Source organism: Acinonyx jubatus, chromosome E1, assembly GCF_027475565.1.
Source record: "Acinonyx jubatus isolate Ajub_Pintada_27869175 chromosome E1, VMU_Ajub_asm_v1.0, whole genome shotgun sequence".
Taxonomy (NCBI): domain Eukaryota; kingdom Metazoa; phylum Chordata; class Mammalia; order Carnivora; family Felidae; genus Acinonyx; species Acinonyx jubatus.
The window spans coordinates 55,186,270-55,210,469 of NC_069397.1; the positions used below are offsets into that span (position 1 = coordinate 55,186,270).

The 24,200-nt window shown below is 50.9% G+C and overlaps 1 protein-coding gene across 1 annotated transcript in view; it reads right to left on the reverse strand.

Moving 5' to 3' along the window:
- Nucleotides 1-14,872, reverse strand: part of UBE2O (ubiquitin conjugating enzyme E2 O) — a 56,790-nt gene extending 41,918 nt beyond the window's left edge. The window contains exon 1 of the mRNA XM_027052258.2: nt 14,381-14,872. Within this exon, the coding sequence (XP_026908059.2) occupies nt 14,381-14,815 (435 nt within the window). The 5' untranslated portion in view covers nt 14,816-14,872. The remainder of the gene's footprint in view (nt 1-14,380) is intronic.
- Nucleotides 14,873-24,200: the final 9,328 nt, after the last annotated feature.

A 24,200-nucleotide genomic window follows, 5' to 3' on the forward strand; every position in this document is an offset into this window, starting at 1 on the left:
TCATTGTACTTGGGAGTCAGGTCCCAAGGTCAAACTGAGCATCGTCAAAATTATCCTTAAAAAGCTCCTTAAAGCTATCAGTAAGTCCTCCAACACACCAACTTTCCCTCTGGCACTGGAATAGGTTGCTGCTTTGTTCACTGAATACTGGAGGAAGTTATTGGTTCACACGTAGGGGCCATTTTGTATGAAAACCGGCACTTTCAAAACTCTGCCGTGTGTGTGTGTGTGTGTGTGTGTGTGTGTGTGAGAGAGAGAGAGAGAGAGAGAGAGAGAGTGTGAGAGAGAGAGAGAGAGAGAGAGAGAGAGGGAGGGAGGGAGGGAGGGAGAGGGAGGGAGAGAGAGACAGACAGAGAGACAGACAGAGAGAGAGAAATGCCACGCAAATTAAATGCACAAAAGATAGAACTCGCCAGCACTGCAAAAGCTCCTAACTGGTCCCCAGGCTTCCCAGATCCCACCCCCCTCCCCCAATTCCATCTTAGGAAATGCTGCCATGCGATTCACCACAAACTTTGAAGTGGCTCTTCATCACATGGAAAAACAGCAACAACACAAAGCCAAACTCCAGAGGCTGTCATCCAAAGACCCTTACCCCACAGAAGCCGTGTGCTGTGCAGTCCCGGAGGGGCAGCAGAGCTTGTGGCTGTGGGGGCACCTGCCTGGGCTTCACCCAAACTCTCCTTCACTACACATAAAATAGGAACACCTACGCCACAGGGTTCTCCCGGAGGGGCCTAAACAGCCCCCCATGTGAAGTGATTGCAACACACCGAGAGCACAACAGGACATGAGAAATGCTGTCACCACCACCGGCGACCGGAGCCAGCCCGGCTAACCGGTGCTCCCTCTCGCCCGCCTCCTCCTTCCACCCCACCGCCAGCTCAGCAGTCCTGGGCGCATGCTCCGGGGGTCCTGAGACCCCCTTCGGGAGGTCCCAAGTCAAAACCTTTCCGCGGTCCCATTAAGATGGAATCTGCCTTTGGCACTCTCGTCCTCTCTCAAGTCCACGGTGGAACTTGCCAGAGGCCACGCGGCTAACGATGTCCCTGCTCTGATGGCCAGAACGAGTGCCTGGGTATTCTTAGGGCTTAAGTTTTGCTTTCACTTTGCACGTGTAAATACTGATACAACCCATATAAATAAAAGCTCCTTGGGATCGTCAATAATTTTTAAGTGTAAAGGAGTTCCAAGGGCCTGAGTGAACTATTTCTCCCAAATGTGTGAACTCGTCCTGCGCCTTTCTTCACGTTGATCTTTCCGCTCAGGATGCGCTTCCCTCCCACCACTGTTGTTCCAAATTCTTCTCACCTTCCAAGGCCTAACTCAAAAGCTGCCTGCATGAAAGCTTCCCCTAAAGTTCTCCCACCAGTCTCTGCTTCCCCCACTTCCCCTCCCCGCCTCCCCCCCCCCCCCCCCCCGCAATGTTGTCTGTGCCTCCAGACGGGACTCAGCAGCCTCTACCTTCCACGTACCCCATTCACCCATTAAACAAGGACCACCGGGCACCGGCTCTGGGCCGGTCTCTGTTCAGGCACGGAGAGCAGGGAACGGTTCGCTTCTGCCCTCTGCCCTTCTGGCTGGGGAGACAGTAAACAAAGAAACGAGGCAATGAAATCTCAAATAATGCTAGATGCTCTGAAGAAAACAAAACTGAGCAAGGGACTGGAGGGTTTTCTCTCCCACCAGAGCGCCAGCCAACGCATGAGCCACTACAGACAGAAGAATGTAAAATGTTTCCTAAGAATTTTTATACTGATTGCATATCGGTATGGTGTCTTGGTAGAACAGGTCACATAAAATTTATTAAATGTAATGTCACCTGTTTCTGTTTACTTTTTCTTTTCTTTTTTTTAAAGTAGGCTTCACGCCCAGCACGGAGCCCAATGTAGGGCTTAAACTCACAACCCTGAGATCAAGAGCTGAGCTGAAATCAAGAGCTGGATGCTTAACCAACTGAGCCACCCAGGCGCCCCTCTATTTACTCTCTCAAACGTGGCTCCTGTCGAGTTTAAAATTACAGACGTGGCTCACATTGTATTTCCATCAGTCAGGTCTCTTCTAGAGCAGAGATCGGCAAACTATGGCCTCTAGGCCAAATCCAGCCTGCTGCCTGTTTGAAATAAGATTTTACTGGAACACAGCCATGCCCCCTCGCTCCCTTATTGTCTCTGAATGTTTTCACGCTGCAATGGCAAAGTTGACCAGTCGTGAAGGAGACAGTATAGCCCGCTAAGCCTAAAATATTTACTATCTGGCCCTTTACAGAAAGAACGCTGGTCTCTGATCTAGAGTGCAGGGCCTGTGTAGGGGTGTTCTCTGTACTCCCACAGCACCCAGCCGGTGAAAAGGGCCTGTGCTCTGGCAGCATAGACACCCAGGCTCTGCCCCTCGCTAGCTGTGTGGCTTTGGGCGAGTTACAGGCATTCTCTAGGTTTTAGGCTCTCCCTCTCCAACATGGGGACACTGGCCACTTTAGGGAAGGAGTAAGATGATGATACGTGTAAAGCATTTGTTACACCGCCTGGCACACGGCAGGAATCCACTGCTACTGGATGGATATATATATATTAAAAAAAAGCAAGTTTCAATCATTTTCCTCTTGGACTGGTTGCATTCTTCTCGTAACAACAATCATATGTGCATCCTAAGAAGAAATGAAATCCAGCAAAACCCTTAGCGGCAACTGTGCATTAATACCGGTCAGTAGGCAATGGGGGAAGGGAGAGGGAGAAGCAGGTGTTTCCAACAGGAACACTAGGCTCTGAAAGCACTGCCTGGTTATTAGAGGTACTTAATGTCTCTTCTCTCCTGACGCCCCCCTTTTGATAATTTCTGGCATTACCACTGCTACCAGAAGACTAAGGCAGAGGGGAGACAAAAACCTCAAACCAGTTACACGCACAGTTTGAGGGCGGGGTGACGGGGGTCACACCTGAACCTACAGACATCAACAGGGTTTCTGAAGGACCTACACTGTCAGTTCAATTCCGAGGACAGTCCCAACCAGCAGAATCAGCGTCCCAGGGGGCAGGTTAGACGTGCACACTCTCAGGTGCACCCCTGGCCATTTCGGAAGACTGCATTAACAAGAGCCCCAGGCAAGGCCACACACATTAGCCTTCCAGAAGTGCTGCTCTGGATTCCATGGATCCACGCTCTCCCCATACTCCCGGCACCCCTGGTGAGCCGTGTTAATAGATGGTGCCTGATTCTTTCAGAGTAACAGGCCGGGCACAGGCACGCCAACTCCAGGCTGCGCTCTCTAGGATGCCCCAGAGCACCGAGGCAGGCAGAGCACAGAGCCCAAGCTGCGCTCCCAGGCAATGCACCGCTGGGGCCCTGTCCTGTTTCCAGCAAAAGCAGGCTCACACTAAAGACCCAAAACCATCTCCTAAGGTGAGGGCTGTTGGGCTGCTCTCCATTCATGACCTCACACGTGTGAACGTAGGTCTCGCAAGTGTCTTCTTCAGCTGGGTTGTTACAGCTGCCCCTGACGACAGCCTTGAGATGGGCATCGTCCCCATTTCGTAAGCTGAGAAACTGAGGCTCAGAGACGGTGAAGGCTTCCACCAAAGTCTTGAAGTTACTGTGGGCGCTAGAACTTGGGTGGCTTCTAAATGTTGAACTGGTGCTTTTTCCAGATCGTTCAGAGCTTGCACGAGGACCTAAAGGAAACCCAGAATGGCACCAACCAGGGAGAGTCTCTACTGGCTTCGTGAGGCACAGCCTCTTAGTTCTCATCCCAGGCCATGCTCCTAGGGAGCCTGTGGCCAGGAGAGTGTCTCAATTCCTGCTAGGTTTTAATCCCAGACACAGCTGCATTTCGGCCGTAGCTGACACCAGCTCTGGCTAGCTTTATCCTAGCCCACTGGGCTCATGCTCTGCCTGGGGAGCTTCTGATGGAAGTTGCTGAAACAGTCAACTACAACACAGTGTATTTTTGATTAATCTGCTCTTCCTGGTGTTAGGATACCCACATGTCTCAGTCTGGAGCAATTATTCATAGTGCTCTCGAAAGAGCCCAGCTTGGACGATAAATTACATGGGCAACCTACCTAGTACCCTAAGGGGACGTGTCAGCTGGCGAGGTGCCCGCATAGCTCCAGCACAGATCATGAAGCGTCTGGAAAAAGGCTAAGAATACTCTTTGTAGGTGAATGGGAAGGATCTGGTCATTAACTCAAACAAACGCCTCCCACGAAACTAGACGTGAGCCATTCAAAATATAAGCTTTCACAGCATATCAGGAGTCACTGTCTTTGTCTCTCAAGAAGCTTCCAATCCAGGGAGAGAGACCTCAAGTGTGTCATGTTAAGTGCCATGGGGCATCAGTGGAAGAGAACGGCACAAGTGAACCGGGGAAACAGATTAGATGCAGTCTACTGAAGGGGCAGAAGATTAAGCACGACACGCAGACGAGGAGCCTTGAGTGACAAGCTAAGGTGTGTCAGGAGGCTGGGTCACAATCCAACAGTCATTCAGAAGGTCAGCCTGTGGCACTGCACACTGGGCTGCAGAGGGCTAGAGGCAGGGAGACCAGGCGAGATCAGTCCAGGCGCAACACGGTCAGAGTGAGCTCGTGTTGCAGAAAGGAAATGCAGAGGAGGCAAGAGGCATTTCGAACAAAGATTTGATGACAAATTAGAATGGGAGGCTGACACCAGAGGCACGGGCAATGAAAGAACAGACAAACTGGATTCATGAAAATTAAAAAAAACATATTATAACGCATTAAAAGACAGTATCAACTGAATAAAAAAGGCAACCCACAGAATGGGAAAAAATATTTGCAAGTCATATATCTGATAAGGGATTAATATCCAGAATATATACAGAACTCCTACAACCCAACAACAAAAAACCGCCAAATAACCCCATTCAAAAATGGGCAAACGATTTGAATAAACACTTCCTCAAAGATATTTAAGTGACCAAGAAGCATGTGAAAGGATGCCCAACATCACCCATCCTTAGGGAAACGCAAATCAAAACTACAGTGAGACACTACCTTACACCCATTACGATGGCCAAAATAGAGAGAGAGAGAGAGAGAGAGAGAGAGAGAGGAGAGAGCGTGCACAAATGACAAACATTGGCCATAGAGAAACCAGGATCCTTGCGCACAGCTGGGGGGAACATGAGATGATGCAGCTGCTGTGGAGCACAGTAGGCCAGCTCTTCAAAAAAGTACACATAGAACTACCGCATGGCCCAGCAATCCCACCTCTGGGGATACACCCAAAAGAACCGGAAGTGGGATCTCGAAGAGGTATCTGCACGCCTATGTTCGTGAGCTGCGTTACTCAGGACGGCTAAAGCAGGAAAGCAACCCAAGTGTCCACCGACAGATGAAGAGCCAGGCTGAAAGCTGTGATACATACAGTGGAATCTCATTCAGCCTTTAGAACGAAGGAAATTCTGCCGTCTGCTACAGCATGGATGAACCTTAGGGATATTATTTTAAGCAAAGTGACAGTTCACATCAGAAAGTAGAACAATGGTAGCCAGGGGCTGGCATGGGGAGAAACAGGGGGTTATTGTTCGGTGGGCACCAAGTTTCAGTCTTACAGAATGAAAAGAGGTCTGGAGATGGATGACAGGGGTGACTGCACGTTACGAATGCATTTAATACCACTGAATTGCACACTTAAATTAGAATGGGCATCCAAGAAGGTAAATTTCAAATGATCCCAAACGTCTGAATTTTAGAAGACGCAAGCTTAAGTATTCAGAGCCGTCCGCTGTCACGTCTGCTTCTGGCTTATCACACGACTCAGGAGAACATATATTTACATACACAGGTGAAGCACAGAGAACAGAATGTTAACTGCTAACTCATCATCATTGGTAATTAATACTCTCTGGCCTAGTCTTTCGGCTTCTCTGTATATTTGAAGATTTTTCATGATCAAAAGTTGGACCTGGGGGTGGGAAGGGCAGTTACACTTATAAAACTTCACACCCACAAAGTCTGAAGTTCTGGATGACAGGAGGGAGCCGTCAGGTCCACGGCGGGGACCGCGGAGCGGGTGTGGAAGCTGAGTGCGAGAGCCAGCTGCAGCCACGAGAGTGAACAAAAGTACCGAAGGTAGGAAGGTGGTGAGGGGAGTGAGAACGTGGTATGTGGAGGAGTCTCACGGAGGTAAGAGGAAAAAGCTAAAGAGAAGGGGCACCTGGGAGGCTCAGTCGGTTAAGCATCCAAGTCTTGACCTTGGCTCAGGTCATGATCTCACAGTTCGGGAGATCGAGGCCTGTGTCGGGCTCCACTGACAGTGTGGAGCCTGCTTGGGTTTCTCTCTCTCCCTCTCTCTTTCTCAAAATAAGTAAATAACCCTTAAAACAAAACAAAAGCCACAAAGGCTAAAGGGAAAAATTCAGTATGGTTGGGTATATGGAACCCAACGAAAGTAAGTTTCCAGTAACAGGGCAGGACCGACCACAATCAACAAGGCTGATGGACCAAAAGGACAAGGACTAGGGAGAAGTCAGCAAATACAGTGACCAGGAATCCGTTAGTCCTTTGTGACCTTCAGAAGAGCCATTCACATCCAGTGGTGAGAGGCCAGAGGAAGGCTAAGAGGTCGTGAGGAAATGGAGGCAGATACCTCTTGCAGCATACTGGAGGTAGGGAGAGCAGCTTTCTTCTTTGGCTTGAAGATGATATCATCAACCTTCAGGGCCCTCAAACTCCCTTAAGTAATTGAACAGTCAGAGCAGACAAATAAGGGGATGCTTTCAGCACAAACTCTGTTCCTGATCCTCCTGGAAGCCACACAAGACACAGATGCGTGTGTGTGTCCCTTCCTACCTGCACTTAAGGGGCTAGCAAGAAGTGCCGTGGACATGCCTGTCACAACAGCTTCACCGACCGTCATCACAGCAGCATCTCCCACAAAAAAAAAAGATCAAAATGAAAACAAGACGAAGCACCTCATCAGAGCTGCTGAGTGTCAAAGACCAGCTCTCACTTGCAGGATGTAAATGAAGAACATGTTCTTTTTTAATTTTATTTTAATGTTTATTTTTGAGAGAGACAGAGACACAGTGCGAGCTGGGGAGGGGCAGAGAGAGAGGGGGACACAGAATCTGAAGCAGGCTCCGGGCTCTGAGCTGTCATATCAGCCCAGGGCCCAGCGCGGGACTTGAACTCACCAACTGCAACCTGAGCCGAAGTCAGCAGCTTAACCACTGAGTGTCATCACCCAGGCACCCCAGAACACTCTTTTTAAGACTGCAGAAAATCTCTCCTGCTTGCTGGGGGTTTTCATTTTATTGTTGGATAGAATCAAGTATGTTTTCCTTTCTATTTTTTTTTTAAGCAATATACAGTACCTTAAATTCAAAAAAATTTTAAATTATCATAGCTAGAATGAATCCTTACCGGTCATAGCTAGGTTAGTTTGATCTTTTTTTTTTTTTTTTTTTAGATTTTTATTTATTTATTTATTTATCCATCTTTTTTTTTTTTTTTTTTTAAGATTTTTATTTATTTATTTATTTATTTATTTATCCAACTGGGGCTCGAACTTAAAGCTCCAAGATCAAGACTGCATGCTCGGGAGGCCTGGGTTTCTCAGTCGGTTAAGCGTCTGACTTCAGCTCAGGTCATGAGCTTACAGTTTGTGGGTTCAAGCCCCGCGTCAGGCTCCGTGCTGACAGCTAGGAGCCTGGAGCCTGCTTCCCTCTCTCCCTCCCCAGTACATGCTCTGTCTCTCTCTCTCTCAAATAAATATAAACATTAAAAAAAATTTTTTTAATAAAAAAATTTAAAAAAAAAGAGTTGCATGAGCCAGCTGGGCACCCCTATGCTATTGATTTAAACCCAAAGTGATCTGATAAGTGTCGTATTCCTTCGACCCAGCTACAAAAAATTAGGTGTTTCAGTCTCAAAATAGGCAAATCCCTCGGCCAACCAGTCAACCAGATTTAACCCCAAAAGGTCATTTGTTCCAGTACATGCTGCCTAGCTGAATACTTCTGAACAGTGTATCATCTGCCTCAATGTTTAAGTCAAAAACTTGTTTTTCACAATCTTGCTTAAGAAGAACACAGTATATCTGCAGGCAAAACTGACCAAAAGATCCATTCAACAAGGTCGGCCCTGGGTCGAAGGCTCAACCTCAGAGTGCAACTTAAGAGCAAAACGAGGGCGAACAACCCTGGAGTAGACAGACTTCAGAGGGCCATCCGTGAACATGACTCCATTTGATTCCGAAGTACAAAAATTTCCAGTAAGCATTTTGCTCTTCCCTGTCTGTGACCACACACGTGTCAGGTGGTTCCGACTAGAGCCCCCTGAGGCCAGCAGAAATGTCAGCGACGGAAGCAATTCGGAATGTGCACCCCGCTCACTTGAGCCGTGAGTGTGGGGCACGCAACAGCCTTGAAAGCACCACCTTCTCAGTGGCACCCAGCCACTGGGCAGGTGGAGTCTCAGAAGGAGCTACAGTTAAAAACACCAAAATCCTAGTAAGTGTAAGCGAGAGCATCTTGTAAATGAAAAAGCACGTTTCCCTCTTTCGATTATCCATGTGAATCAGCACCCTCCCATCCAGAAGCAGGCTAAGCTCTGGGCAGGGAAACTCTGAAAGCTTCCATCAATTGGAATAGGAGCACAGATCACGTCCTCCTCCCAGTTAAAACTGCAGAATGGCTCTTTAAAAAGACATCACCCTAAATCCAACTGTGAGGGGACCACCGGGGGCAGCTGACACCGATCATGGGCCCAGCGCTGTTGTGATGCTGATTCATGTTACATACGATAACCGATAACCGCATCCCTTTTGTAAAGTACTGGCCCCGCAGAGGTTCCACTGGATTCCATGAGGCCCCTGGGTAAAACAGCAAAAAAAGAGAGCAAGATTTCTCTTGATGGAAAAGGAAACCGAAAAGAAAAAAAAAGAAGAGCAGGGATAACAGTGAAATGGGAACGGGAAGGGCGCAACAGGACCTTTAATGTCCTAAAACAAGAAGAAGGCCGAGAGCACAGTCAGGTTCAGGGCGACTGAAGAAGGAACTCAGCCTCTCTCCAAGGAGCCCTTCTGAACCCGTCTCATGACTCAGCATTCCCAGCGGGAGGGTGACAACAGCAGCAAGAGGGCGGACAGGTCTTTGGGGGCAGGAGGTCAAGCTGGATTTCCTAAGGCTGACCATTTCTAAGGCAACACAGAAACGCCCGTTCCCCGGACTTCTGGTCCAGGAGGGGCAGAGGGGAATAAACCAGCACTGGAATGAATCACACAGAGCTTGCTTTCATTCAACATCTAGGGACACTCACAGGTTCTCCAGAAATAAAATGTATGTTTTGACAATGATTTTGAGAATGACGGCGGGGCCAGGGAATGAAAAATGCAGAACAGAAGCACAGCACAAGGGCCAACCTGGCGCCTCCTCCCAACCTGTCCCCGGAGTGAGCTCGCTCTCCCCTGGCCACCGGGCCACACCTTCCACCCATCCCAACACCCTGCTCCTTCCTCTCTCCTTACCTGGGGTTACCTCCTCTCCACTAAGACTTTCAAGTGTTTAATGACTGGATGATTAATACCAACCACAGGGTCTGTGACTCATGTTTAACAAGGGCACTTGATGCAGTAATGATCTATGAATGCTGAACTTAAACATTCTCAGGTGAGAACTACATTTACTTCAATTTGTATTCAGGTTCCTCCACTTATTAGCAGTGTGACATCGGACAAGTTACTTAACCTCTCTGCCCCTCAGTTTCCTCCTCTGAAACGTGCAGATAATAGCAGGACCTAATTCACAGGGTTGCTGGGAGCACTGAGCGATATGCAGAAAGCACTGAGAGTGCCTGGCACACAGTAACACTACATAATGCTTATCCATATTATGTTAAAATACAAAAGCAATAACCTACCATCTTTGTAATTCGTTCTTTTGGAAATTTCAAAAGATATCCTCCAGATTCTGGAAAATATGCACACATATATGTTCATTCCATCCCTCTCCTGGAGGTTGGTGGACTTTTTAGCAGGTGTTCCTTTAATTTTTTTTATTCTTTATTTTGGAGACAGTAGGGAGGGACAGAGGGAGGGACGGAGAGAGGGAGAGGGGGAGACAGAGGAGGGAAAGGGGAGAGGGGGGAGAGAGGGGGAGAAGTGGGAGAGGAAGGGGCGGTGAGGGGGGGGAGAGGGAGGGAAAGAGAGAGAGAGAGAGAGAGAGAGAGAGAGAATATCTTAAGCAGGCTCCACGCTCAGCACAGAGCATGATGTAGGGCTTGATCCCATGAGCCTGGGATCGTGACCCGGGCAGAAATCAAGAGTCAGATGCTCAACGCGGAGCCACCCAGGCGCCTCAGGCAGGTGTTACTTTAAAGGCGCATAAAGTTCATGAGTATCTATAGAAGAGTCTTAAAAAGAAGTCCAATCTATAACCCACCGGGTCAAGAGCAACAACATGATCAATGAGGAACTCCTACACCACCGAAACAAACCCCTGTGGCGCACGTTTTGCCTCCCAAGGTGCCTCCTGGGTGTAGCGCCACTCTGTGATGCATGGAAGTGGTCTCCTGAAGGGACGGGGCAGGGGTGGCTGGCTCTGTCCGATGGACATCAGGGTGGTGTCTGCTAACAGCCAAGTGGCCACAGCACTCAGCTACGCTTCTGGTTCAGGCTCATTTCAGGGGCTAGGAAGACAGATCTTGTATTTGACTGCAGAGAGAAAATGAGGCAGTGACTAGGCCAAGGTCATTCAGAGTAGGTGACAGCTGAGAAGAGCACCCAAGGGTTTTGACTTCCAATCACAGGACACAAACACACACCCTTCTTCTGGTGAAAGTGCCCTTGAGCAAGGCGGCAAGTCAGACAGAGGCACCATCTCGGCACCGGGTCCCAGAAGTCAGAAGGGGGGAAACCAAAGGACAAAGAACAAAAGCACAGGGGAGCTGTGCGAGTCTACAAGTGCTGTGATCCCCTCTGAGTCAAGTGCAACGAGATGCACTCGGTCCTGCATCTTGGTTAACCTTCCATAACTTCTTCCTATTACATCACTAAGAACAATGACTTTTAATGGGTCCAGCACCCGGACGAGTGAAGCAAAGTCAGCTTCACATGCCATGATGCTACACCTAAACAGTTTTCCCAGTGGAAATGCTGGCCTGAGTAGAAGCCAAAAATAAACCGAAAAGCCAATTCCTGAGGGATGTGTCATGAGGGATGCTACACACACACACACACACACACACACGGCCTTTGAAAAGCAGCGTGATCGCAGAGACAGCTTCATTTTGAGACATCAAATCTCAAACCAGGAGAGACTCTGAACGTTGTGGTAACTCAAAGCAAGGGACAGCGCACAAGAGATGGGAAAGCCAAAGCCTAAACAGGAAGCCCCCAAACTTGGACGGACAGACGGCAGTCTGTTCTCTTCCTTACAGGGGCCATTGTGTCCAACCATAACCGCTAGAGACCAGAAAGACCCGCCGGGTCTAGCCAGTGCGCGAGAAGGCAGAGAGACTACCGGCATTTGGCTTTATTCCAAAAGTTTACTCAAGGATGGTCGCTGATGGGGAAGGGGTCAGTCACAAAGGAGACCCATGGCCAAACGGGGAAGTCTCAAGGAGTACCGTGCTGAAGGGGTCAGAAGATTGAGGGAAGAAAGGAGCACAAACTTCGTGTTTAAGTCCTAAAGAAGCTCAACGTTGGCTGCTGGAAGCCTCAGGAACTGGACCATAAATTCTGCAGTCTCCAAGGAAGAGCTACTTATTTGATTTCTGTTGATAATTTTCACTGAAGGGGCCAGGAGGGGGCAGAACTTGTCGGCCAGCCTCTTCATGTCTCGTCATGAATTTGTTCCTTTCAAGTGTGCATCAAGAGACTAATATTACCCCTTTACTCATTGCCCAACAAATTAACCCGAAAATGACAGAAATACTCCACAGCCTACTGAACGCTCCACATTAAAAGGGTACTATTTTAAAAGATGCCAACAGGTGGCAGCTTTAAAAAGAAATACGTTTCTCCACACCGTCAACCACGTTATTCTATCAGTAAGTGGGTTCTCATCTCATAACCAAATCGGATGGAGTGGGCATCAGAACCTAAATGTTCAGCCTTGGTCTGAGAGTCTTTCCTTTACAGCCTCTACGGATTTCCAAGGAGAAGTGAGAAGAAGAGAAAAAAACAAAACTCTTCCTAAACCACTTCCGAAAGTGCAAGGTCCCAGGACCCACCCTACCGCCCCAGTCGGGTCATCTGTGCCTAGGGTTCCTGGGACCCTAGAGCTACTTACCGGGTATACAACTCCCCTCCCCAACAAACCTACTCTCAAAGAACTGGGTCTTGCCATCCACAAATGGATGCTACGTGCCCCCATTTCCTAAGGTTCCCAGGCCCCTAAGCTCAGAAGCCACAGACGCTCCAGTGGCAAAGAAAACACCACCACCGGAGCTACGGTGGACTTCAACAAATTCAAAGCAAATCACCAGAGGCCACCTTCAAGATATATCCAAGCCGGTGCCTTAACTTACAGTTATTTTCTGCTTAATTCCTAAATAGGTATTTTAAGCCCAACTCTGTAGATAATTACACATGGTGGAAGGAGGCAGGCAGAACATAACCGTAAACAAAGTTAACCACCAAAGTCAAGATGAACAGGAACCGACAACTGATAAACATGGCAGCTCCCGGTAGTGAACTTAGCCGGGCAGCCTGAGTCCCGGGCAGGAGGCCGTGACACGGTGAAACGAGTTGCCTTCCGAAAGTCACAAACCTCTGGAGAAGATGGTCAGGGCAAAACATTTTTTGTTTAAAGGGGAAAAAAAAAAAAAAAAAAAAACCGCAGAAAGACATTAGCAACCATGTGCTAGTAAGACAATGCAGAAACACGGCATAAAGACCAAAAAAAAAATCGTCTTTCCGACGTAACAACACCGATGGGAATTGGTAACGAGCATTCCGCTATAGAAAGTAGTATTTCCCACATACTTTTGTGTTTGTTTGTTTGTTTGTTTGTTTTTGCACACGAACTTGTCATTTTCTTTCAGTCAGGGCAGCCACTGCCTGATTGGCATTTCTCTGGGGGGAAGCCAGGGGACCCGCGTGCGTGCGGACTTCGGGGTCTTGGGGAGGCACGCGCACTGGCCAGCAGAAAGACTCTGCTGCTGCCAAGGGTCACTTCTGCCCCGGGGAAGTGGTTCGCAGGCTCTTCCTGGGAGAGCAGCCTTTTCCCCTGCCAGAGCTGTTATCACAGACCCCCTTGGTAGGGTGGCCTTTGTCTCCCAGCGTGTGAGAAACCCAGATGAACTTCTCAAGCGCCCTCCCTTGAAATCACACCTGTCAACAGCACAGGCCTGATTCCTGCTTAGAAATGTTTTCTGGCAGGGGAGGAAGAGGACGAGATGAAGAAGGGGTGAAAGATACAGGAGTGTGTGCCTGGGTGGGAACCGCCGATAGGAGTTCACACTCAGGAAAACAAGACACAGGAAGCCACCAGGCCAACCTGGGTTCAAGGTTTCGGGTTTAAGACGATGCACCCCTTTGCTGGTAAAGACTGCAATGTTCACCAGCCTCACCCCAGTACCGTATGGGAGTCTGAGGTGTGCCTCCAGCCTCAGGTCAGGAAAAACCCTTCGGGCTTCCGAATGGGTGGCTCTTTTCCATCCATGGTTCTGTAGTATTTTTTTCAAGAAGTCCAACTGCACTTGGGAGTCATCAATTCCAGTCGCAGCTGTCACATCCCCCCCTTCCCGTACTATTAATATCACGGCTCTGATTGTTAATGATTTTACTCACAAAGTTCCCCGCAGCAATTACAATGAGGCAACAAGGTTGGGGTTTTTTTGGGTTTTTTGTTTTTGTTTTTGTTTTTAAAGAGGGGTTGGGGTTTCTTTACCCATAATAACGCATTCTGTCATTTGGGGAACTTCTCGGGCTTATCCGTCGCCCGAGATTTTCACCTCTACCTTTGTTTTGGACCGCCCAGAACCCTTCCCTGCACGGACCCGGCACGGCCTTCCTTTCGGGATGCACAATGCAGTATGTAGCTCCTTGGGGGTCAGCAAAACGCCGCACTGGTGTCATGCCGAGCATGCCTCAGAGTCTGAGAAGTTCCCCCACGGTAGTGGGTCCACATAATCTTGAGGCCGACACCACAGCACGGCCAGGCGTGGAAGCCCCTTCGCGGGCGGAGGGGGGCGGGGGTGGGGGGGAAGCGCGGCGCCCGGTGGCCCGGGGCTGGTGCAATGACTTTGCACCGGAGCGTCCCCTCCGCGGAGGCTTGTCCTCCCACCTCGGCCCACTGCGGCTGCACCACGCCGGCCAGCGCCTCGCGCGCCTCCCCTCCCCGGCCTAGGGCTCCTGCAGCAACTCCCGTCCCCGCTTCGGCCCCGGACCCCGGCCCCCCGGCCCGCCCGCCGCACCTTCGTCTCCTTCACGTGCTGCTTGACGCCCTCCGGGTACCACTGGACGCGCACGTAGCCGCGGCGCAGCGGGCTGGCCCGGCCCTCCTCGTGGCCCGCGCCCCCCGCCTCGGAGCAGCCCGAGCTCCCGCGGCCCTCCTCCTCGCCCTCCGAGTCCGAGTCCTCTCCGTGGATGAGGCGCACCAGCCCGAAGTGCACCGAGCCGCGGTAACGGCCCGACACCAGGTCGTGAGAGAAGAGCAGCCGCTGCGAGCCGGCTTCGGGGCCGGAGTCCGAGGACGGCCCTGAGGCCGAGTCCGGGGCGGGCGCCGGCGCCGGGGCCGGGGCGGGGGCCGCGTCCGGGGTCGGCGCCGCGTCCGGGGCCGCGACCGCGACCGCGGCCGGGGCCTGGGCGGGAGCCGGAGCTGCGGGCGCGGGCGCTGCGGGATCCGCCATAACTGCTCTGCGCGAGTCTCGGGCGGCGGCGGCGGCGGCGGCGGCAGCGGCGGCGGCGGCGGCGGCGAACGCGGCACGGGGAGGCGGGGCCAGCCGGCGCGGGGGCGGGGCCACGGCGCGCTGACGTGGCCCTACGTGCCGCCGTCGTCTGGGAATCGAGATGCGGTTGCTAGGAGCTCCTGCCTCGTCGCTAGGGGACGCTGGAGATGCTGCCCGGGGCGGGGGGGAGGGGGTAGATTTCCCGGAGGGAGGGGCGGGGCCAGAGGGGGGAAAGTAAGGGGAGCGGGACTGGGTGGGGACCCCGGAGGAGGAAGTGGAGTGGTCAACGAGGAAAAGGGGAGTGGCCGAGGTGGGGCGGAGAGGATGGTCCCGAGACTGTCAACAACATTCGAGGAGCCTCCTTGGCGTCCCCAGCCCTAGTCCTAAACTCTGGGAGGGGTGGGAAAGAGCTAGATACCGTCCCTGTCCTCTAGGCGTTTACAATCTGGTTGGAGAGACAAAACATACACATATTAAATAGCTACAAAAGCAACTCCAAGGTAGCTTGTAAGCAAGGCTATAAAAGATATGTATAGAGTGTATCTAGGGTGAAATTCCGCACAAAGCTTGGAAGGTCATGACTCCTCGGGGATCGGTCAAGGGGTTGGTGAAGGAGGTCCAGAGAAAGATCAGAAAGATAATCAAGCGTTAGTAGCCCCTATGGTTTGGCTTTACACCCATCAAGAGGGGCTCAAAGCTCCATGAGGAGCAAGGCAGGAGGTAGGACAGTGAGGCAGTTAGGAGTGGGATGGAGCCATGGATTCCAGTATTTGGCACGGCCACTTACTAATCTTGTACAGGTAGGTAAACTGAGAAACTGTTTTTCGCCTTAATTTTCTCATCAGTAAAATAGGGATGATGGCGGCAGTACGTGTCTCATCGGGCAGTTGGGAGGATTGAAGGAAATAGAATAGTGCCTGACGTACACTTCCGTCAGTAAAGCTCAACCATTACTACAATATTTCACCTCTCCCTTCCTAGACTAAAATTCTAGCCAGGTAGAACTGTTATACTTATGGTTTGCTCCATGTTGCCATTTTAAAATGTAAAAAGTAGTGGGACGCCTGGGTGGCTCAGTCAGCTGAGCGTCTGACTCTTGGTTTCAGCTCAGGTCATGATCTCTCAGTGTGTGAGTTAGAGCCCCACGTGGGGCTCTTTGCTGACAGTGCAAAGCCTGCTTGGGATTCTCCTCCCGCTCTCTTCCACTCCCCTATTCTAGTTCTCTCTCTCTCTCAAAATAAACTTTAAAAATAAAGAAATCAAATATAAAAAGTAGTTATACTAACGCGTCCTGTAAGTAAGTTCCAGAATATTTAGATACATCCGGGGGCGCCTGAGTGGCTCAGTCGGTTGAACATCTGACTTCAGCTCAGGTCATGATCTCATGGGTTGTGGGTTCGAGCCCTGCATTGGGCTCTGTGATGTCAGCACCGGGCCCACTTCGGATCCTCTGTACCCCTCTTTCTCTGCCCCTCCCCCACTGGTTCTCTTTCTCTCTCTCTATTTAGTTACAAATAAATAAACTTAAAAAAAAAGATTTAGATACATTCTCGGAGGACAGATTCCAAATGGGTTCTTAGAAGGAAATTAAGAATCCTTAGAATAGGGCCCTACCCTTTCCCAGTCAAAATGATTTTTTCCTCATTTGACTGCAAGACCATCAATGACAGATTAGTAAAATGGTTCCATATTACAGTACTTGGGTTCTGTTACCAAGGCAGGATCCCTGTTCCTTGAGCTGTTTTCAGACCGCCCAGGATACAGAACGACACGTGTGGAAAAGCCCTAAGAACATACATGAAGCCCAGGTGGCAGCCTGAGTACATAATGTGTCCTGAGCCAAGTGCTTCGAGAATATTGATGTAATATTGGGGTTGGGGTCGTTGTCAATGGACCCAAATCTTAGAAAACTTGCATACTAAGATAGAGAGGAAAAAAAAAACTGTGGCCAAATGAGCTGAAGGGGAGCTAGAATACAATTTAGGGGCACAGCTGGACCCACAAAGCCTGGCCTTTCCATTGCAGACCACAGTGTATGAATGGCCATCTGGAATCACTGCTGGAAAGACTCAGTTCCCCACCCCCTCCCCTGTAAAGACCTGGCAGGCTTAACAGCAGTAAGTGGCTTCTGTCTCACCTACCATGCCCCTTTAGCCCTTTCCCCTTACCCCCTGATAGCCTAACACTTATTGAGTACCTGTTATTGACCAGGTACTATGCCAGGCACATTCACATACATTATCTTGTTATCACAACCCTGGATATAGGTGTCCCGAACCCCATTTTATCAAGGAGGAAACAGGACCTGAGGAATTCAGTGCCCAGGGTTATATCGTAGTAACCTGCAGAGCCAAGTTGGAACCCGGGTTTCCTGACTCCCAAGACCAAGGGCTTTTCTAGTTCCTATGTCTATCAAGGGATCGGGGGAAGGACCAAGCTAGTAGGCTGACAGGGCAGGGCAACGATGAGCTCGATATCTTTGGCGTCAGAAACCCAAGTGACGGGCCACCTGGGTAGCTTAGTCGGTTAAGTGGCCGACTCTTGTTCGCGGCTCAGGTCATGATCTCACAGTTCCCGGGTTCGAGCCCCACACTGGGCTCTGCGCTGACGGCACAGAGAACCGCTTGGGATGGTCTCTCTCCCTCTCTCTCTGCCCCTCCCCTGCTTGTGCACTCTCTCACTCACTCTCCCTCAAGGTAAATAAATAAACTTAATTTTTTTTTAAATCCAAGTGAGATTTGGGGCGCCTGGGTGGCTCAGTCGGTTGAGCGTCCGACTTGGCTCAGGTCACGATCTCACGGTCCGTGAGTTCGAGCCCCGCATCGGGCTCTGTGCTGACAGCTCGGAGCCTGGAGCCTGTTTCGAATTCTGTGTCTCCCTCTCTCTCTGGCCCTCCCCCCGTTCGTGCTCTGTCTCTCTCTGTCTCAAAAATAAATAAATGTTAAAAAAAAAATTAAAAAAAAAATCCAAGTGAGTTTTGCCCTCTACTCTAGCTTATGCCTGTGTTTGTTTTAATATGAAAAGAATGTCCTTCCTCCCTAATCACTGAGCAAAATCGGCACTCCAGGAAGATGTGCCATGTTTATTCTGTGGCTTCTTGTAATAATGGCTAATAATAGCTACCAGTTCCTGAGCTGTAACTTAATAGCAGGTACATACTGAATGCTGTAGATAGATTATGCACCTTTATGTAGATAGATTAGCCCTCTGTGAGACAGGATGTATGAGCCCCCCTTTTGTGAAGCGTCATGCCAACCCTGTGCTGTCCCCCTCCCCCAGGAAGCTGCTAGGTTGTAGGTAAGAGCCTTGATTTCAAATGCTGATCTCTCCCTTGCTAACAAAACCGCTTTGGAGCACGTGGATCATGTCCTGCGTATGCCTGTAACCCCAGTACCTAGTACCGTGCCTGGCACAGTCTTGGTTCCCAATGATGTACCATATCAGGGGGTGTCAAAGGCCTGAGATTCCTTGTCCTCTGCTTGGTCAGTTTCCCATCCTTGTCCCATACATCCAAGTAGCTGCCCGTGCATTCTCTCAGCCTCTTTTTGTCACCCCCAGGTTGAGCTGCATCAGAGTCCTTTTAGAGGAAGAGGCTCAGGACATTCCTCCCAACCTCACTCGCACCTGAGATGCTCCAGCCAAGGTCTGAAGCTTGACTCCTTCCTGGTCCCCGAGCCCCCAGCCACAGTCTGCACACCCAAGCTGGCGAGCAGGGTGAGCTGGGATGGGAACACTGGCTTAGTTTTTATTTCCATAATTGTTGAACGAAAAAAAAAAAAAACCCTTCACTCCCCAGTGGAGAAACCCCTCCTCTCACGGCCCTAATACCCAGCCCTTCTTGGGGAAGAGAGAGTCTTCTCGGGAGAATTTTGCTTATTTACAAATATGCCTGCAAGAAACTGAACCAGTCTGGCCACTCCCCTTGCTGAGGGGCTGGCAGGCCCAGGAGGCATCAGAGCCGGAGGCAGCCTGAACTGATCTCTGGGAAGCAGGCTCTGTCTTATCCCTATCTTACACAGCCACTGGGCTAAGAAGTGTGCACGGGCCTCAGGGCCTCTCACTGCTCCATGGGGAGCCCCAGCCTGCTTGGCCTTTCCAGGCCTCCCTGTAGGACTGAATCCAGACGGGCCCAGAGAACTCCTTCTATCCTGGAGCACATGTTTGGAGGCTCCAGGGTGCCTGCAGCACTGGGGTCCTCAGCTAGGAAGGTGGAGTGGGAGGGGAGCTACCCTGGGGAGCCCTCCCACACCCCAGACGCCGGCTAGAGAAATGCCCTTGTCTGAGGCTCCAGCTGTGGGTTACTCCCCAGTCATGGGCTTTGGGAATTAAAGGAGTCCTTCTTGCCCTTGGAGCCTTACCCTTTTTTTGTATCAATGCCCTGGGAGAACCGTGGGATTTGTCCAAGGTCACCCTTGCGGGGCCATCAGGATCAGGACCCAGATGGGTGGGCCCTTGGCCATTCTCACTCCTGACTCTGAGGAATGGTTACAACCCACGGAGCAAAACGCTCTGGGCCGGGGGCAACGGGGAAAGGGTGAAGTGATTCGTGAGAGCCCAGGGTTGGCAGAGTCACCCCGTTTCCCCCCTTCCTGCCGATACGGGGGCCGAGGACAGCAAATCCACCAGAGCGGCTTGAAGAACAGTAGGGCGGCTGTCTCTCAGTAATGCCACTCTCCTCACCACCACGTCCCAGATCGCCAGGCCAAGGCCTTCTCCTCAGCACTCGTGGGTACTTCCTGGATGACCAGCCAAATGTCACAAAGTGACATCTTCCCCCAAACCCATTTCTTCTCCCAGACTCCTCACCCAGGTTGAAGGCAACATCACCTACCTGGGAACCAAACTGGCTGCCTGAGGGTTAACCGTTGATCTTAAGCTCCACATGCAATCAAAGCCCAGGTCATGGCCCCTCTACCCCCTTTCCACACCCCCCAGCTCCAGAGGGGCTCCCCCGGGGGCCACTTCATGGGGAGGTGGAGTGGTGCCGTGGCACCATGGCTAGGGGCAGGGTCCCAGAATCAGACGGACCCGGGTTTGAAGCCTGCGCTGCCACTGACTCACCGCGTGGCCTTGGGCAAGCCATTTCACTTCAGTGAGCCTCAGTTTCCTTTTTGTGAAATAGGAATAACAATAGTACGTACTTCTTAGGGCTATTGAGAATCTGACTGACATGGTGACTATATTGCATAGGGCCTGTCCAGTGTTCCAGCCTGATAGACGGTTACCTGCTGGTGTTAGTTCATCCCCATCGCTTGCCCACGCTGTTGCTGTAGCCTCCGTCCCATGCCCCTCCCCTGGCCCGTACTCCGCCCCCATACACCCTTTCACCGTGCTGCCTAAACTATCTGCCACCTTGTCCCCAGGGAGCTGGAAAATGCAGACACGATCATCCGACTTCTCGGCTTAACATCTCTCTGTGGCTCTCCTGGCCCACCAGGTAACCCTTCTGGAATCGATTCCCTCTACCTACCTCTAACCCTGTCTTCCAGCTGTCCGCCCCACGCACATGCTCCGTGCTCCAGCCTGGGCTGCCTCCTCCAGGACCCCAAGTGTTGGTCCCTGGTGCCTTTTCGCTTGTTCACCATCTGGAAGTTTTTATGCCTCGACTTCAACTCCTGTTTTTACCTAAAGAACTCCTTTCCATCTCACAAAACCCAGATTGTGCCTTCTTATCTAAGAAGCCCTCGAAGCGCTCATTCCCCTGCCATTCCCCCCCCCCCCCCACTTACCTGGTGACACCCGTGTGATTGCATTTATTCACCTCTCTTGTGCCCTTCTTCATCTTTGTACGCCAGCATCCAGCACAGGTCTGACGCATAGAAGGTGCTCCTCGGGGCCCTGGGTGGCTCAGTCGGTTAAGCGGCCGACTTCGGCTCAGGTCATGATCTCACGGTCCGTGAGTTCGAGCCCTGCGTCGGGCTCTGTGCTGACAGTTCAGAGCCTGGAGCCTGTCTCAGATTCTGTGTCTCCCTCTCTCTGACCCTCCCCTGTTCATGCTCTGTCTCTCCCTGTCTCAAAAATAAATAAAATGTTAAAAAAAAAATTTAAAAAAAAAGACTAAAAAAAAAAAAAAAGGTGCTCCAAAGGTTTTTTTTAAGTTTATTTATTTGTTTTGAGATTGAGATTGAGAGAGAAAGCAGGGCAGGGGCAGAAAGACAGACAGAATCCCATCACCCTCACCATCAGCGTGGAGCCTGACAGTGGGGCTCGAACCCACGAACCGCAAGACCATCACCTGAGCCGAAACCAAGAGTCAGACGCTCAACCAACTGAGCCACCCTGGCACCCGGTGCTCCAAAGATTTTTGTTGAGTGATTGAACAGAACCAGCCAACCTCCTCCAACGGCTCTAAATGTGTCATCGGGTCTCTGGGACCTGACACCTGTTTTTCTTCAAGTGCCCTGCTCTCGTTTCCTATATATGGAGAGGAATATTCACAAACACCGCACGGATGCACACCCACCCCACATGCATGCACACACAAATACACACATACCCTTGTTCTCTCCTCGGACTTCAGCCTCTAGAACTGTGCTGGCTTTTGCGGTAACCCCTAACCACATGTAGCTCTGGAGCCCTTGAAATGAGGCTAGTCTGAATTGGCATGTGCAGTAAGTGTAAAATATACACTGAATTTCGAAGACTTGTTTGCAAAAAAAAAAAAAAAAAAAAAAAAAATCCAAAATATCTCAATAATTTTATATCAATTACTGGTTGAAATGACAATATTGTATCTGTATTGAGTCAAATAAAATATATTATTAAAATCCAGCTCACCTGTTTCTTGTGGCTGCTTCATGTGGCTACGACAAAATGAAAGTCACCTATGAGGCTCACATGACCTTTCTGTTGGACAAGCAGGGCTCCAGATGTTCAGGGAGCCGTAGGTCCCTTCTTTCTCCAGGAGATGGCGATCCCTCCCTGCCTTTGACACCTCCGTTCCAGAAAGGTCTGGAAGGTTCCTGAGGAAACTGCCCTGTGTACTATGTCAGATATTGAACCCCCAGTAAGGACGGGGCTCCACTCAGCCCTGCAGTGAAACCAGCCTATCTATGCAAATGAGGCTTCAAAATAAATCCACAGGAAGTCAAGAAGCTAAACGCCATCCTCCTCAACGGAAGAATCAACACCTGTTGATACACACCTACTCTGGGGGACACACTTCCACTTTCACCCCGGGCTCTGTTTTCCAGGGGCTCATAAAGCCTGTTGGGGAGATGGGCGTCAGCGGATACGGTGCTGTGTAGCCCGAATCCATTTTCAGATCCCAAGAAACCCTTCCCCCACTGCCAGGCACTGGTCGCTCAGGATCACGGCTGGGGTACCTTTCCAAGGGTTGCCCTCGGCCAAAAGAAGGTGCCTCAGCCATCCGATGACTGTCCTGAAGGAGGAACAAAGCCTGGCCTTTCACCTCCATTCAGGACACCTGGGAAGGGACACCCCGACTTCGGAGCTTCTCCTGGGCTCAGCTGAGGTCTCTCCTAGAACTTCCTCATCAAGGTTAAACTTCTCCCTCTGCCCACTTCTGCTGCCCTTGCTCCCTGAGGACACTCCCAGTAAACATCCTCAGAGTCTTTAAGTCTGTTTCCTGGGCAATCTGACCCATAATTGGTGCCAAGTGTGGTCCTAGGGTACAGACCCTGAAAGGGATTCTAGAGGGGCTCCTGGGTGGCTCAGTCGGTTGAACGTCCGACTCTTGGTTTCGACTCAGGTCATGATCTCATGAAATCATGATCTGTGAGTTTGAGCCCCACCTTGGGCTTCTCGCTGACAGTGTGGAGTAGCTTGGGATTCTCTCTCTCTCCCTCTCTCTCTCTGCCCCTTCTCCTCTTGCCCTCTCTGTCTCTCTCAAAAACAAATAAATAGGAGCGCCTGGGTGGCTCAGTCGGTTAAGCGTCTGACTTTGGCTCAGGTCATAATCTCGCAGTTCATGAGTTCGGGCCTCGAGTCGGGCTCTGTGCTGGCAGTTCAGAGCCTGGAGCCTGCTTTGGATTCTGTGTCTCCCTCTCCCCCTGCCCCCCACCCCCACTCATGATCTGTCTCTGAAAAACAAACATTAAATCTTTTAAAAAATTAAGAAATAATAAGCAAATAAAAATTTTTAAAAATGAATGGGATTCTACAGCTGGATCATCCGCCTACTAACGAGGAGCTCCATCAGCAGTCAGAAGGAAATGCGGTTAAAAAAAAAAAAGAAGAAAATCTCAGGCATTTGCAAGGCACGGGAGAGTGGTCATTATAAGGACTACGGCATCTCATGACTATTGCTGGGGGCAGTCGCACTAGAGACAGTGAAAAGCTACGGGTGATGGGTCACCAATTCAAAGCTCAGTATATAAGCCAGAGGGTCTCCTGGGTAGAAACGCACCTCCCGAAGTTAGGGAACAGAGAAAAGTAGGGGATCAGCTTCTGGACTTAATCAGGCCAGCAGAACCCTAGAGGAGGTTGAATTCCCAAACTTGGTGAGTCAGCTATGCCAAGGAGGACCCTAATTGGGAAGAAGGGTGACTCTGAGACACCTGGGGATATCTGGATTGCTGTGCTCGAAAATCTCAAAGCCTTGAGAACATCTCCTTGAGCCTTCTGGACCCTCACAGGTGTGGCCCCCCTCCCGCCCGTGACAGATTATTGCTTTCTCTTTGCCGGAGGACAAGACTCTTCCTTGTAAGACAAGCGCCAACCCTCCCCCACCCCCAGACCCCAAGGGTCTACTCTATCTCCTCTGTTTGGAGCAGATCAATAGCTGGGTCTCAATCACAGCATAACCCAGCTGGTGACCTGCTGGGCCACCTAAGGGAGGAGAAAGGCTGTACCTGGAAGGGCCTGCAGGTGCCAGCCGCTGGTACCGACAGGAGCTGGGAGAACGTGCGACTGGAGTCAAGGACACGGGGCCAAGAGGGGCAGAACATCAAGCTGGATAAGGTGAATGCGTAGTTCTGGGAACATCCCCACAGCAGGATTTATCACCCTGGCAAGGACCCCGGAAGTTGGTGCTAACACACCGCCAGGGCGGCTCTTGGCAGCTTGGAAAGAATGATCCAAGAGCACCTGCCCCCTGGCTGGCAGGGCTGCTCTCAGTTCAGGAAGCTTCCTCAACCAAGGTCAATGCAGGGCAAAGAGGCCTGCCCCCTGCTTCATTCAATCCGGGTGTCTCTGAAGGGCTTCCTGGCTCCTGAGCTCCCACGAGATGGGCTGAGGCCTCTGTGGCAATGACATCAACATGACGGACCTCTCCCTCCACCCAGGGCTGCTTCCCCTGCTCCCTGACAGGGTCGGCCCCCCGAGAGCTCTCCCCAGTGAGACTGCTGCGTGCAATCCTCTATCTCAGTTTCTGTTTCCCGGGGAG